This window comes from Phalacrocorax carbo, chromosome 6 (genome assembly GCF_963921805.1).
Source record: "Phalacrocorax carbo chromosome 6, bPhaCar2.1, whole genome shotgun sequence".
NCBI lineage: Eukaryota > Metazoa > Chordata > Aves > Suliformes > Phalacrocoracidae > Phalacrocorax > Phalacrocorax carbo.
In genome coordinates, this window is record NC_087518.1 from 50,347,711 (window position 1) to 50,364,549 (window position 16,839).

At 39.0% G+C, this 16,839-nt stretch overlaps 1 protein-coding gene across 1 annotated transcript in view; it reads left to right on the forward strand.

Annotated features, from left to right (window-relative positions):
- The window catches only part of GPBP1L1 (GC-rich promoter binding protein 1 like 1), a 32,607-nt gene that overhangs the window by 7,055 nt on the left and 8,713 nt on the right, over positions 1 to 16,839 (forward strand). Inside the window, exons 2-7 of the mRNA XM_064455183.1 lie at positions 8,385 to 9,278; positions 10,150 to 10,264; positions 11,493 to 11,622; positions 11,985 to 12,268; positions 15,097 to 15,169; positions 16,344 to 16,537. Of these exons, the coding sequence (XP_064311253.1) occupies positions 10,205 to 10,264; positions 11,493 to 11,622; positions 11,985 to 12,268; positions 15,097 to 15,169; positions 16,344 to 16,537 (741 nt within the window). The 5' untranslated portion in view covers positions 8,385 to 9,278; positions 10,150 to 10,204. The remainder of the gene's footprint in view (positions 1 to 8,384; positions 9,279 to 10,149; positions 10,265 to 11,492; positions 11,623 to 11,984; positions 12,269 to 15,096; positions 15,170 to 16,343; positions 16,538 to 16,839) is intronic.

Sequence of the window (16,839 nt, forward strand, 5' to 3'; positions counted from 1 at the left end):
ATAAATAGTCTGGTTGCATTTGATGCTCTTTTCCAAAGGAAATATGTTTTTCTCAGCTCCAAATGGAATATATTTAAATGTAAATGTGCTATAATAGCAATAGTAACCCTGGTAAAATACTGGGTTATAAAATTTCCTTAGTGGGAAACACCCATCCCTTTTTTTTTTAAGGTATTGGAGAACTACTTATTTCACTTCTGCTTAGTCTCTATGTTTCTGGAAGACAGGTAGGCAGGAGGTATGTAGTATGTAGCAGGGATAAGCCAGTAATTACATATTTGCAATTCTTTCCTTATGATGGGGAACATTGTCCTGGTGTATGCTACTGAGCAGTAGGAGAGACTTTGTTCATTAAGGCTTTGGGCAGACCATACGGACAGGCTCTCCATTGTTATTTCACTTGTTCCGTCATGAGGTTTTGGGGAGGACAGTGGTACCTTTAAAGGCAGCTGTGACAAGGTGTTGTGCTTTGTAAGGTTCAGGGCAGAATAGAGCCTTATCTTGACCCCGGATACTTTCAAAAGGTCTGTGGATCAAAGTGCACTGCAAAATAGATATTTGATTCTGTTCCCTTCAAGAGCTAAAAAGACCTTTGGATTTGATTAAAATTAGCAGAATACCTTCTCCAGATTCCAAGTACCTTATTTCATAAAATGCTAAAGCTGGTTGAAAGTTCAGAACATCGTCCACATTTAAAGCCTAATACTATTTAAAATACATTTTTGTTTTGTATCAGTAGTGTCAATGGTACACTTGTTTAATAGAGGTGTGTACAGTCCCTGGAACCTTGCTCCCTGCAATAGGGCAGAGCAGTGAGCAGGTTTTAATATTCCAGGTAAATACTGTAGTTCTCTAACATAAACAGTACTAAAGACTGTAAAAGGGACATTGGAGGGAAGTGGAATCTTAAGTGGCACAGGAGAGAAGCATAAGGGATGACAGTATTGCCAGTGACTGTAGAGTATAAAACTCTGGAATAATTGTTGGTAGACATAATATCTAGAAAGTATCTATGCTGTGCCCATTCTGTGCTTATAAGGAGTTGAGCGTTTTAGATTTTACATGTTTAAAATAGTACTATCTTGGTACTCGGAGTAAACTCATCAAAACCCACTGTAATGGTTCAGTTGCCATGTGTCACACTTGCTGGCTGAGGATTAGAGCCTTATCTTACACGGGCTTCTGTGCAGGTTCCCCACATGCCAGCTTTTGCGAAATGTGCTTTGAGCTTTTGTGTTAAATACAGCTGCTTCCAAAGACAAGCTTGCTGGCGTTGGGGTCTGTGGTCTCCTCAGTGCACCCAATACTGTGGACCCAGTAATGACATGGTGGTAACCTTGCTGTCAGGAACCTGGATCAGCTGGGGCTGGAAGGGCAGGCATCAATCAATCAACAGCATTGCTAAAGGTGAGGTTTTTGTCAATGGTGTTTTCTTATTCAGTCAAGAATCTTTCCTACATCACAGTCCTAGAAGTCACTTCCCTGTGTGATTTGGTTATGTTACTCTTGTATGCTGTTCAGAAAGAAAAAAAAAAATCTCCTTACCCACTTCATGCTAGATGTTGGTATGTATTCACGAGAGCAGGCTGTTAAGGCTTTGCAAGGTATGTGGTTGGGTGGGTGCATATACTTATTCCAGAAATTTTGAAGGAGGTAAGATTTGGTCAGTGTGACCTTAGAGAAATGGAAAGCAAGCAGGTAAATGGACATGTGGTTTATGAAGCAGTACTGCATGAGGTGCCAGTGGGAGGACTGTCAATAGAGAAAATGGTTTTAGTGTGTAGATATGTCCATATGGACCTTTTTAAACCTATTTTCAGTTCGCTGAAGTTAGTCATCCAGTTTGCAAAAGTGGTCAGATACAGTTAATATGATTTTCTCCCACCCCCAGCCTGTTATTCTGGAAAAACTTTTGTATGGACAAGCTTCTGGCGTGTTTTCATCTTGGAATATATAGATTTGCAGTGTTGTTTCTAGAACACAAAATGGTTTTGATGATTCTGCAAGATAGATTCATTTGCTTTAAACTTGAAAAACAAGGTATTAGTCTTTTAGTAACAGCTGGTTTTCACAAGAACTTTTAATATCTGTCTGTATCTGGGAAGACTTTGGTTTGGTACATGATTAACTTTTTAATCTGTCATTTACTGTTTTAATGTGCTCACGTTTCCATAATTCTATAAAATCCGACGAGTGATGCATTGCATTTTTAGATGCTAGATTTTTCAGCAGCCAGATACAATTTAAACAATGTTTTCCACAGATTTGTTTTTTAATTAATGGAGCTGTCCTTTATATTTGAATAACCGTTTGGGGGGTCTAGCTGTGTGATATAATGGAAAGAAGCAAGTAATGATGATGGTAGTGTGTGATAGTTACTCTGGTGCGTAATACCTCAGGTGTGTGAGTACTACCAGTTGTACATGCCATTCTGGAACATCTACTTTTGTCCACTCAAAAGGTAGCTGTATTTCAGTCATGTAGACAGACTGAAGGTGTGTCTAGACGATTGTATTAATGGAAGCTGAAAGTAAGTTTGTTTTGTAGATACTTTATGCAGGTGAACATGCCATTAACTGCAAATAGACAATCTCAACCTGAGAAGATAGAGCTCACTGGTGGTTACAACTCTTGAAGTAGTAATGCTGCACTTGTCTTTCGTATTAAGGCCTAATAATGCTTGTGAGTTTGAAGCAAGATTTATAATTACATTATTTTAAAAGGGTTGTGTGCCCAAATATTATTATCTTATTCAGTAAAATGCTTCTAATAATAGTAAGACCAAGCCATGTTCTGCTAATTTTGGAAAACAGGATAATGAAATTTCACATGTGGCTTTTTGATATCCTTAAGGAAATCAGTAGCATGCTTTTGACTCCTCCTAGGTTCGGCTTCAGGCTGTGACTCGCTATTTCTGTGAATGTATTGGGTTAATCAAAAGCTGTTAAAGAGATCATATTTTTATGAATGCATATGGTATTAATTCTCTGTCATAAACTAACATACACCTGTTAAATGACACTCTAATATGAAGAGTAGCTAAGTGGAAAGGTGTATGTTTAGGCGTATGTGCTTGATTAAATAACTTTAAAAGAGTTGCACACAAAGAAAACTGATGAGGGAAGTAAATTCTGTTCTGCCTTATGCATCCATTAAATTGTTATTTTTTCTGAATGCTTTTGCAACCCAGCTGACATCTGATCTTTAGGAATATTACTGAAATCCTAGTTGAGTTGACCAGTTAGAACAGCAGTCTTTACTTTTTTTAAGTAAACATGTTCTATTTAGAGCAATACATAGAAATGCAGTGAAGTGAGCTGAAATTGCAGCAGGGATAGACAGATGTTGTTCCTGTGACCTTTTACAGCTGCTATTAGCTGGATTGATAAATGTGTAATGAAGGGTAAAAGTTTACTTTTATGATGGTTTTCTGCTAGAGGCTCCAAGTCTTTGTAATTTGCTGTTGCAGGAGATGAGATGAGAAATGGAATTAATGTAATTAATAGGGTTCTAGGTAGACAGAAGAGGTGAAGGGACCTGGAGAGGTTTGCAAGGAACATCGAGGCAGAAAGTATCCAGGAAAACTTGTCTGTTTCAGAAATGTGCACGGCAGTACCTAACATGAGCAAAGTTTAGAAACCCTGCTTCCAGGTATTCCCAGTGGGGTTGTGTGCTGGAATGGCACAGCATGGCAGGTGATCTTTTATCTTGGGACAGATTTTGCTTCCCGTTGGGCTTTTACAATTTTGCAGGCCAAGGTAGGAGATGGAAGAGGGAAGTAATAGGAAAAATGCACTGCTGCTAAGGCTGGTCTATGCATTTTCTTAAGACTTTTGAAACATTCATTCCCAATGAAGAATTTAATATCGCAGCTCAAGGGCCTTATATTTATCTTTAGCTTGTCCCTTTAGTCTTACATTCTGGTCAGTATAGGTCTTGGCATATGGAATACCTCCTTCATTCCTACTGTCAGGTATATATGGAAAGCTCAGCTTGAGAGTCAAAGCTTTAGAAACTCTCTGGTTTAGAGATTAACTGTGGTCAAGTCTGTGCTAGGAGTAGAAATGAAAGTTAACAGAAGAATTAGAACAACTCTAACTGTATTTAACTGTAACACAGCAGGAACACTTTATTAATGGTGTATTAGAGGATGGGTTTTTTGTCCTGGACTATGTATCTTCCTTAGTGTAGTCTGTGCCTCTTTAAGTGGAATAGGCTTGTATGTTTCTTCCATTTTCATGTCAAACTTTTAATATTTTTTAGACAAATACACAATGAAGCCTGATAATATGAAAGAGTATCTGACAACTTTCACTTATTTGACTCAGTGACAAATATAACTTCTTCCACATGCATGTTAATGACATGGTGAAGGATATTTAGATATAAAACTTAAGCACTTACCAAGGGAAAAAAGTAATTTTGCAACAATAAAAACTTACAAAATGAGGTTGCTGTGAAATAAGTTAAAACATTTTTAATGCAGCATGTAAAAATTGATAATTGGAATTATTTTTTAAAAGGTTAATTAGAACCATTAACAAGTGGAACCCAAGTGCTAAACAGAGTTTAATGTTTTATTTACTTATATTACTTGCCAAAGAATTCTTCGTTTTCATCAGTGAAAGAATATTTTGGGGTAGTTGACAGACAACCTTTTTTCTTCACCAAAACTCACTAATACAGATTTCATTATTGTGAAAGGAGGTGTGCCTTTAAAGTACATCTCGTTTAGTGATGATATTTTCTTTTTCTGTTTTGTATTTCCAGAAATAATGGAAACTTGAACTCATTTAAAAGGCGAGAGAGAATTAACTAAATTTGCATTGACAAGCCCTTACATTTGCTTTTTTCCTGGAATTGGGAGTGGCGACTGGGGATGATCTTTGTCCTTGCCATTTTCCATAGCGAAGCAGAGGCCGATTCGACTGAACTGTAAATGTAATATGGGAAAAATTGGGGACTTTGCCTTCAGGGAACGCACGAGTGTTCCACACTCGTGCTCATGTGCATGACCAAATAAAAGCAGACCCCACCTGTACCTCAAGGAATGTCTTCACTCTATTCATTATTGAGTAGCTGGCAAAGGTTGTTTCAGTTCTATATAGTAATAATTTAAAAATGTTAGATTTCAGGAAGAAAGGTTAAAAAAGGCACAACTTTGCCACTGTATAAATTGGTCGTGCTCCCAGATGTTGAGTGTTTTATGCAGTTTTGGTATCTAAAAGATACAGTAAAGGCTAGGAAAGGCGTTTCACCAAGAGTCTGACTTAGCTTTGAAGAGAGATGAATTGATGGGTATGTATATTGTGTATAAAATCATTGCTGTGCTGAAATCTGAATAGAATGTGGTCAGGCATTTTGGTAGCACAAGAAAACATCCTATTGAATTGAGGCTGATGTTTTTATAGCCACAAATTTATACAAAGCACAATTAAACTCTGCCCTCTCTCATTTGGGAGGCAAAAATGTATTAATGTATTTAAAAAGAAAGCAATTCAACAGATTGATGTAGAAGCACTGACTGGTAATAAACTATAATGCAGGCTCTGGCTTAAAAGTCTGAGAAGGTATCCTGGGAACCACGATGCTCTGCTCTTGCACCTTTTATTTCATAAGAATTTATTGTAGGTTGCTGTCAGGGAAGGTAATTGAGAGAGTTTGGGTCTTGCCCATTTGATTTTGTGATATCACTGACTGTTGTCAGTAGCATGGAAGGTTATGGAAGTGGTCTTGGGTGTGTTGAAGGTGTAATGTTGGACAGGATTTGGTGTGTGTGTGAGAGGAGGCTATAAAACCTAGCATGTGAGATAATCCTGGAGACTGCAGGGTTTCAGTAATAGTACAATTTACAACACTTCATCTAACAGCAAGTTTTTTGCTTTAGCAAAAAGTATTGCGTTTTAATATCACATTCTTTGTTCTCTTTGTGATACTACATGCATGGGAAAGCGATGACCAAAGAGCAGCATATATGCTTAACAAAATCAGGAGCCAGCTGCAGGCTGTGTCAGTGTGTAATGTATTGGCATACAGCTTTTGGTACCTTGCTCATGCCAGGAAACACAACTTTGGAAGCGCTCAAGACATTACTTTGAATTTATTATCTGAAGTGTGCTTTCTTCATGGTTGGACTTGATCCTAGAGGTCTTTTCCAACCTTAATGATTCTATGATTCTGTACACTACCTGGAGAGAAGTGGGTGGAGATTAATTTAAGCTTGTTACTCTAACAGCCTCAGTGCAGAGCCTCCCAGTAACTCTGGTCCCTACAAGGGAGGTTGTCTCAGAATAAGGGTTACAGAAGTATCAAAATACTTGACAGAAGGTTTGAGATGATGTGGAGGTCATTCCTTTAACAAGTATAAAGTTTCCTGATCAGCAGTGCCTAATTTATGCTAACTGTGCAAGCATGATGTTTGCAAGACTTGAACATCAGTCCAAAATGATGTCGAGGAGTTGCACTAGGCTGTCTACATGCATGTTAGATACTCCCCCTTAATGAACTGCCCTGGTCACCGATACTAACGGTGATATCAAGATAGCAGGTTAGGAGATCTGAATCTTCTGCAAAAACTTTTCTAAATTGGTAGTTGGAGTTCTGCAAAGAGTTTCACCTTGGTTTTGATTGGTCTGAAATACGACATGTTTTGCAAACTGTTGTGCTTTCTTTTTCCATTTCCTTTTCCAAAGGTACTGGGAGCCATTTTTGTGAAGTAGAACCTGGAACTTATGAGGTGTTTTTATTTTTGTTGTGTACTCAGACCCACTTCCTACTTCAAAACTGTAATTCTGTGGTGTTAATTTATTTAGATACCATTAAATCCAGAGGACAGTTCTGTGTGGACTTTGCTCTGTTTAGGTCCATTTTTTTCACATCGCTGTGAATCATTCTCAGGGTTCATTAAATCAACTTTATAAATTATTACTTCTGTCAATAGTTTGACATGGCTTAATTGCTATACAGTTTGTTCTGAAAAGCATGTTTATTCAGAAGGTAATGAATCTTGTTTAAGTATTGTCAACTGCATTGACTTTGTCCCTGTTTTATCTTCTACTTACTACTCAAACCTTTGGTAGCAGCCTCAGAAGGTCACATCTAAAGGATTTTTGTATCTGTGCTGAGTTCAGCATGACGGAAAGACTGTTCTGTCTGCAGCAGAATTTCCAGTGTGTCCCTCTATGCACTGAAAAATTACTCTTTAATATAAAAACAGGTCTTGATAGGTTAGCACTTTTGTGTGTGGTGTGTGACACTTACTAGCTTGTGGTGCAGGATGGGATGCTCAGAAAGTTCTCAGGTCTGTATTGGGTATGGCCATGTCCAGTCCAGTTTTGCCTCGTCTTGGCTGGTAGTTTGTAGGGGTTGTGAGGCTGCTTGTTGTTACTCTTCCGGAAATGTGAGCATGGCTCACAGCTTACGTGCAAAAATGTTTCCCTCTTTCCAAACTCCCCTACACAGCAATGACATCTAGTTCCAGAAAGAAAAAATGATGTGAAAATGAGGGGGTTGATTTAAGGGAATGACCCAGAGGATTAAAAAGGTGGTGGTTCTTTTACAATTCTCTGTGTGTGTTTATTTCGAGCCTCTATCAAAACTGTCTTTAAAAATTAACAAAACAAAAACCCGACCACGTGCTTGTAGTAAAGAATGGCACAACAAGTGCAATGAAAACCAAAATTGATCAAAGAATGGAACCATATCCAAACAAGAAAAACAAAGTCTGATAAGTCAAATATAAAGGCATAATAAGGCATGTTTAAAGGGATCATGAAAAACAGCTGATGGCATCAAAACACTAATAAAACTTTTCAGATGTTTCAGGAGCAGTAAACCTATCTGTTTGCTTCTGGTTAGGTAAGATGGTTCAAGGAAAGAGGCCGTAGCAGGTATTTTCTGTGGAGGATTTAATGGAGTACTGGATGTATTACTATCATGAGCCCCTTGAGAGGGGAGTCTGGCTGTACTGGAGCAGGTGAGGAATGGTGTGGGCGGATAGAGATGAGGCGTGTGGAATGGCCAAGCCCACCTGCGGCCTAGAGTCTTGTTATTATTTTAGCAGCAGGCTGTAAAATGGCTATGAAGTGTGGAATCCCTTTTTGTCAGCTGCATGCCGTTTCTCCACTCTTCCCTTTATTCTGATTCAGCTTGTTTGTATTGCCCTTTTGTAAACTAAATCTGGGAAGTGATCATTTAAAAGCAAAAATGCCCTTTTCAGGGACTTTTTTTTAAATTAGATTGTTTCAGGTTTTGTTTAGACCAGAGATCAAATAGCTTTTGGCTCTTGCACTATGGTTGCTCAATTACTACTTCTGGTCTTCTCTCTGGTCATACTTTCTATGCCACTTGTATTGATGGGGTTTTGTTTGGTTTTTTTTTTATAGTGACTGCAGTTCCTGTCTCACCTCTTTGATGGAAGAGGACTATGACCCAGAAGTGAATTCTCCAATGTAGAACAAGAATCTCTTGTGGAATAAATTGTGTCCCTTCAAAAGCAGCACCCAGTCTACAAAAAATAGAGTAGAAGAGATTATTTTTGAGCTGGCTTTTTTTGGTTCATGTGACCTATGTTTCAGCATGTAAATGGTGAAAAACGGGGAGATAAACATTTGTGCCTGCTTTTGAGCTTTATATCAAGTAGCGCTTAGCTCTGTGGAACATTAACCAAGTTACGTGAAGACCAGAGTATATCCTGACATTCTTTTTTTTTTTAAATACTATACCTTTTTTAGCAGATGTATGTGATAAAAATGAAGTTTATATTTTAAGAGAACTTGGGCAGATGCTTCTTGTTTAGGTCTCAGCATTTGGGGCAAACATTTTTATGTAACGTCGTCCTTTTTCCAGAGTGTTCAGGTTGATGTGCTGCAGATCATGAATTATCCAGCAGACTTGAGTGTATCTGTTCAGTATTAACCATGGTGTTGCTCTGAATGTTGTCATGCAGACTTGACAAACCTTTTTGTAATGTAAAGGCTGACTTCTGTACTACCACGACCAGAGGAAATTTAATGAGGTGAACGTGGTCGTGGCTTTTTTTTTTTAATATAAATTACCTTCTTAGGTATTTTTTTTGTAGTGAGAGTGCAAAGAGAGATTAAAATGAGCAGCTGAGGGGGTGAAGGGCACAGTTGGCACGAAGTGCGGCCTCTCGTGCTCTGCTTCGAGACGCACTATTGCCTCAAGGCTGGCCTTACAGCATACTGGAGAAGGAAGGAACCCAAAGATCAGTGAAGCACAGAAACTGAGGACGTTGGACTACAGAGGCCAAACTCAGGGTAAGTCATTGTATGTTCCTCTTTCTTTGCTTATATAGTGTTGTCTTGTTCATAGATAAATTAAAGTTGAAAAAGAAAGCAAAATGGTAAAGTGAAGAACCTTCCACAAAAAGGCAGAATTCAGTTATGCAGAGCAATAATGGCATCTTCATCGTTTTGAGCAGTGCAAATTGCTTTGATGTGTTGGAAAGAAAAATTCAGTTTCAGATTTGTTAATGAGACACCTCAGCTGATCTTCAGTTGAACTTCCATTAAGATTCTTCAACCAGCTTGTGTTCTGTGCCTAACCACTTGGTTTCTTAGCTATGAAAGCAGTTGCAGCGTAGGACATTCCCTGGTGTATGGAAGTTGGTGAATCTGGATACAATTTTAAGTTGGGAGTGCAAGAGCCTGGCATATGGTTGTCTTTCAGGTCTCTGATCTGCTCTCAATGTCTCTAACATCATCACTGGTTTGGTCATTTTTGATTTACTGCCTCTGGAATAAAACATACAGTAATAACCCCTTTGTAGACTTAAGGCAATGAGCAATGAAGGAATGTACCCCAAATTCTGTCATGTCTTGATTTTACATGTCTATATATTGTGTGGCTTTTGTATGCTGTTTCTTCTGTTTTCTTTCCACCTCCATGCCTATCCTATCATGAATTTCATGGGTGTGTTATCAGTAAACAGGAAGTAACTGGGAATATTTAAGTTCTTACCTGTTCTAGTCAGAGGAACAAAGTCAGCAGGAAAAAAAAATGCTTAAGTTGTAATATAAAAAACTACAGCACTTTTCTTCTATTCTTATAGGCCAAGCTTTGGGAAATAAACGGTGTTGTTTCAGTTTGGAAAAGGTGATAGTCGGGGAATGTTGTTCTCATTTACAGATCCTGGCCATGAGGTTTGATGCCTCATTTTATTGAAGGGAGACACTGGACCTAAATGGCGCAGCATGACTTTGTTCCTGCCTGGCTTAACTTCTCAACGCCACAGTCAACCAAGGTAACATGAATACAGACCACCTCCTTTTACAGATATGACAATAATAAAAAGTCAAAAATTACCCCAGTTTTTTGTTGAACTTCAAATGTTTAATTTTAACATTTGTGTTTTTAAAGAAGGCTTTTGGAAACTTAGGTGGCAATAATTTTTGCTGTCTTTGTTTCTACAAATGTATCCCTTTTACTTCAGAGGAGGAACAATCTTTGCGTTCAGACGTGGAAGTAGTTCACTGTCATTGCTTTGAGACCTGAGCGGGATCCCAAGTAGAAAATCATTAAAGAAATGGCCCTAAATCTGTGGGAGTCAAGAATTGAGCTGCCACTTATTTGCAATTCAGAATATAATTCATGTTTGATTTATGAATATAATCGGACCCTTGTTGAGTAGCAGATTTATAAGCCCTTGGGCTCCAACTCCAGGCTCAGAAATACTCATTAGTTTTTTGCAGCCTTAAAACGAGGGCAGTTTGCCTGTCACCTTCTTTCTAAAACTGTTTCCAGAAGCGGCTTATGTTGACCAAGGAAGTCTGTTTTAGGACTCTTACAGTTTGTGTTACTTGTGCATGGCGGTGGAGAAAAACATTTTAATAGCAAACCAGATCATGGTAGACAACACTGATGAAGAAGAAAGAATATGGCTTTCACCTTCATGCTTAAATACGAGGACACAAAAGTAATTTCAGGATATTTGATTCATTTAAAACAAATGTGTGAATTTTTTATAAATGAGGGAAAGTAAAGAGTAAGAGATTCTTTGGAATTGTAATGTTAGAAGTACTGATGTTTTCTACAGCATTATAGTTGTTTCAGTGCAAAAGTGCTTTAACTTGAGTATCTCTGAATTTTAGTCAGACCGATTGGATCCTCCATTACTGTCTGCTCTTCTGTCTTTAGAGTGAGTGAATGAGCACCTGTGTATTATATAATTTCTTAAATGGATTTTGCAGATAGTATGTGTTTGCAAAGCCTGCTGGTAAGATTAGTGTGTAAGGTTCTCTCTGATTCTATGTAAGGTACCTGGATTTGCGTGCCATTCTGATCAGGTTCATGTGGTTGTTGATGTTGGTTAAGTGATGCAGATATGGATGCTGTACTGAAAACTAGTACAGGAATGTGGGGTTTGGGTGGTTTTTTGTTTTATTTCAATTAATGAAATGTCATTGTTGGACTGACAGGCTCCTGGAGTGCTCTCATAAATGCTTCATTACATCACTTTTTACTTTCTGCAGTCCCCTGCAGCCACCTTTGAGAAACATGGAGAGCATCTTCCACGGGGAGAAGGCCGCTTTGGGGTGAGCCGTAGGAGACACAACTCTTCTGATGGATTTTTCAATAATGGGCCCCTCCGAACTGCCGGAGGTGAGTAGGAAGGATCAGTATGCAGCCTGAGAGCAAACATTTTTACATATTCTACAGAATGAAGAATTCTGCAGAATACAAACATTTCCCAAAACTGTACCGTTTCAAAACATCCTGTAAGAAACGTGCTATTCTCTTCTCCCATGCAATGTGCTCAGGCCTTAAGGGGTTTTTGTGGTAGCTGTACGTGCATTGTGTAGCTTGGTTTGCTGTCTGATATAATCACGCCGTAGCTTAATAAGTTTAGCCTAGTAGTTACTTAGCGAACACTGACTTAACAACAAGAAAAACAGCCTGATATTTCCAGTATTCTGCACGCTGTGTTGACTTTTTTATTTGCATACTTATCTCCTTTTGTTTAGACTGCTGGCATCAGCCGTCCCTTCTCCGCCATGATTCTGTAGATTCTGGTGTTTCTAAAGGAGCTCATGTTGGGCTTTCTGGCAGTCAGCCTGGCTGGCATGGTCCCTCACGGGGCCATGATGGTGTGAATCAGCGTGGTGGAGGAGGAACTGGAGTTCATCGCCACTGGAATGGCAACTTCCATTCTCGGAAAAGTTCCGCCTTTCAAGAAAAGCTGCCTGTTGAATCCAGGGAAGAGAAGAAGGAAGATAGAGAGCAGTTGCAGTTTGAGGAAGAAGACTTTGTAAGTGTGTAGCTTCTCACTAGAAGTGGCAGCTGTGAGAAGTGGCTTTTCAGATCTCATTTTTATTAGCTTTGATAGGTGGCGAGGATCTAGAGTTGCATTCCATTCCGTGTTTGAGATCACAACAGATTTAACAAAATTATTCCAGGGCTGACAGGATGCTAATTGGTACCCAGAGTCCTCAGGATTTGATGACCTGTTGGATTGTGGGTTTTGGCACATTACTGTATTTTGCCAAATGGTTATTGTGAACTGAAGACAGCGTTGTAACACACAAGCCAGATCTTCAGCAAAACCCATAAAGCAACACTTTGGTCTGCCAAAGGAAGAGTAGCCATATTGACTTTGTGGCTCTGCTTGCAAAGCCTTTTTTTGCTCCCAAGTACATCTGTTTGGCTATCTTCAGTCTGCCTGCTCTTCCTATTTCCTGCATTCTGGTACATGTTGGTGTTTGTGATAACCTTCCCAAGCTTGTTCATGACCTGCTCAGACCTTTGCAACCATGTGTCTTGAATCTTCTGGAATAGTATTTCGGTATCAGATATTTCCCTATCTCTCTGTTAATCTGTGGATTGGGGTTTCTTGAGCCATTTCTTCCATCAGTGTCTCCAATTCATCAACTTCTCATGCAGCATCCTGCTTCACATGGTATTATCAGTATGATAGTCTCTTATATCCTGGCTCTATTTTTACTGGACTATCTTTAGTTTTCCAAACTCTACCAAGTGGTGATTGGATTTATGGCTTTTATCCTTATCATGTGCATTCCGTAATGATAATGCTTTGAGATATATACACCTTTTCTGCTTTCTCTTTCCAATTTAATTTTTTTTTCCTCCTGTCCCCTGTTGAGGATTTTATTGTTATCAGACCACGTATCTTGCTTTCTGCATCTTGTTCTCTCTAGTCTATTCTTGACCAGTGTAATGAGGTTAATATCATCTCTAAGATTCTGGTAACTGGGTCCCTTTGCCTAATTCAGTTCCTCTGACCTCATCTTCATTGCTCAAGCCATTGTTGCCTCCACTAATGAGAGTTTCTGGTGATAGTGTGCATACTTGTGGGTATCATCATCTTGAGCATTTTGCTCTCTTATTCAGCTTTTCTCAGGCAGAAGTCAAAATTATTATTCTACCTCAATAAAACATATTGCTGCTTCTCTCTTGAGTAAGGTGCATGCCACTCTTCCATTACACAGCTGGTATTGTCATGGCAGTTTGATGGCGCTGCTTCTATTCAGAAAGGTAGGAGTTGGAGTGAAATATGTGAATGCCACACAGCTGCTTCAGGCCAAAATCTAGCTCCACTTAAATTGCCACAGGAGCCAGTTTGATTTAAGCTGCTGGGTTTTTTTCAGCGAAGCGCCTGGGGAGTGATTGCACGCTCTTGTTCAACTGCTTCTGCTGGGAAGTGATACCCTGCATCACAGGGTGGTTAACACCTTGAGAGCAGTGGTAAAGCTTGTGTGTAGATTTCTGTTAATCTGATTTCTCAAGAATACTGTAATTCAGGATTTCTATAAGCCTGTTCTTTAGACTGTCAAAAGCCTGTTGAAATGTAGAAAGTTATTGCAACGATTGCGACTGTACCCTGTTGTAGTCCATCTTGGTCTAAATCTTTCTTCCATGTACTACTTTGTTCTCTTCTTCACTGCCCTGGTGAGTGCTTTTGCCAAATACACAGCTGTTTCTTCTGTAATTACTTCCCCTGTTTTTTTAAAGGTGATAATAGCACACACGGTCTAGCAGCAAGCTTTGCTAAATAACTCCTGTATTGTCTTTGCCATAGTGGTGAAACTACTGTATACTGTGGTTAAGTATGTAGCTGTTAGGCCTGTGTGGCTGACGATGGCAACACCTTTCCTGTAAGGTCTGCAAAACAATCTGTTAGTCTAAGTTCTCCTGTGGTGTGAGCACCCCTGCTATAAAACTGACCTGTAACTAAAAAATGAAGCCCTGAAACAGAGGAATTTCTAGGGTCTGAGGCAGGAATTTATGCTATGGTGTGACATTTTTTCCTAACTCTTACAGGACAGGAATGCCTACTATGTCAGAAGCTCATTAGAGACTTAGGCTGTCACCATAGTAACTAACATATGAAGAATTCATTAAAAAGGGGAAAAAGATGGCTTTATTTTGAACTGAAGTTATTTGAGATGGGATAAGAGTAGCAGCTAATCAGGAACACTTGTCATTGAATGCTTAGATTTTCTGTACCCTGCTTTGAGTTTGGACACATCTTTAGTTGTTCCACTAAGTTGAATTTGATACTGAATCAAAGGTAAGTTTGCAGAGATCAATGAGTCTACATGCAGTTTTGTCTTGAAAAGTGGACTCTGAAGCTTAACATAAATTTACATGTAGGTTTTTTGTCAATAAATGTGTGTGTATATATATATTCATTATTCCGTTACATTAGGAGCCTAGTATTGCTTTGGGGTTTTTTTATTATTTATAATTACTGTATAAAAAGATTTGGAAAATGAGACTAGATCCTTCATATACTGATGATGTGGATTGTGTTTTATATTTTGAGCTGCTGTTAAAAAGCGTAAACCTTTTGAGTGTATTGGATGGTGGAATCTACTTAATTGTACAGTAGAAGACAAAAGGGCCTTTCCTGAACCCTCTGATAGCTCTGTCGGAAATACAGCAGAAACCAAGGAGATTCTTAGATGTCTTGTGACAAAGCACTCTCTTCTAATTCAGGTGCTGTTCAGAGAAATCTACCTGTACTCCGGGATCCTAGAAGCATAATGTTATGTTAATACTGAAATTTGTTTGTTATATGTGATAGAATGTGTACTCATTTGCCATGCCTTTTTCCAGCCATCTTTGAATCCAGAAGCTGGAAGACACAACAACCAGAACAAACCTTTAGGAACACCTTCTGGAGTATGGGGTAGGTAAAGGTATTTACATCACTGTACAGAATGCTGATGCTGAAGCAGAAAGTTGTAACCAATGTTTAAATGCTAGTTTTGTCACTCAAAGATTCTAAAGACTTAAGTGAAGCAGATAGTTTGCAGCTTTTTCTTCTGCGTTGTTTTCCTTCCCCAGTCTTCACTAACCTCCTGGCCTTTTTGCCTACTTGAAACTGTGCTTGTCTTGTCATAAAAAACTGCTGGTGGCAGTCATGTCAGTGTTCTGCGTTTGCTTCCCGTCTTACTGCAGTTACAGTTTCATGCAGACATCACTTGAAGGGCAGAGCAGATTTCGGTGAACTAGACATTAGTTCCTGACTTCTGATCTTCATATTAGAAATACAACAAAACTGTTGTAATTCTGTGGTTTGGATTTCTTTGGTTTTTCTTAAACTCAGAACAGGCTTGTTTTTGATTCTGATGTGGTATGCAAATCTATGCCTTTAAAAAAATTGAGTGAAATAAGGTACCAGTTCTAGCAACTAAATACAGGTTTGTTAATCTGTAGTTAGAATGTAGCTAAATCAGTTGGGTTAGATACTGTAAATATGACAAATACACACACACAAAAAACTAAAAATATTTTTTGCTATAGTACCGGCTTGTATTCTTTTTGCATGTTTGTCGGGTAGCTATTGTTCTGCTCAAAAAATAATGATAATCAGCATCTATGGGGCTTTTAGCTGTTTCTACTATTACTGTTTTTAAATTGTTCTGTTCCTGCCAGTGTGTTGATTTGGCCTAAGAAATACTAATTGTGCTTGCTTGTAAAAGCATTGTCTTCTGAGTTATAAGTTATGCAATGTATTCTTGCTGTATTGGTGAATTAACAAAGCTGATCCATCATTGCGCAAAAATACGCTAATATCTGTTCTGATTTCTGCAGTGTAGTGGAAGGCTGTTAGCTGATGTCACTGTAGGTTTTTCCCTTCAGAGTCAAGGGAGCTGTTGTGGTTAAATGAAAAAAGATTGGACTTGACATTCTTATCCAGTATCTTTGCTCAAAGCTAAAATGAAAGAACAGCTGATAGCAGTCCCAGAATCAGATGCGTAGCACCTAAGATTGAGAGGGGAGAAACTGGAGCAGAATACTCAGGCTGTTATGAAACTGAACAATTGTATTTCAGAATCTTTCTCTGTTTACTTTTACAGAAAACCCCCCTAGTGCCAAGCAACCTACCAAGATGCTGGTCATCAAAAAGGTTTCAAAAGAGGATCCTGCCGCCGCCTTCTCAGCTGCATTTACATCACCTGTTTCTCACCTGGCAAACGGCAACAAAGCCACCTCCATTGTCCCAAGTGTCTACAAAAACCTAGTTCCTAAACCTGCAGCTCCTCCTTCCAAGGTACAGGGGTTTCCAACTAAGTTAGTGAACTGCAGATCAAGGGGGAATTCTCCTCCTTGACAAGAGAATCAGACCCCTAACAAATAGCAGGAGCTGGAACCCAGTAGTTTCTGGGGTAGTGGCCTTTACGGTAGAGGTCTGTTCGCTGCTAAAATTGTTGTTCCCTGTTAAAATGCCATTGGTCTTGCCCATACAGAGAACTAGCCTCTGTTCTGACTATACTAACGTCTGTTTGAATGGGTGTGTTCTCATGCAGTAGACAAATCCTTACCTTAATTAGACAAAACAAGCAATGCTAGAGA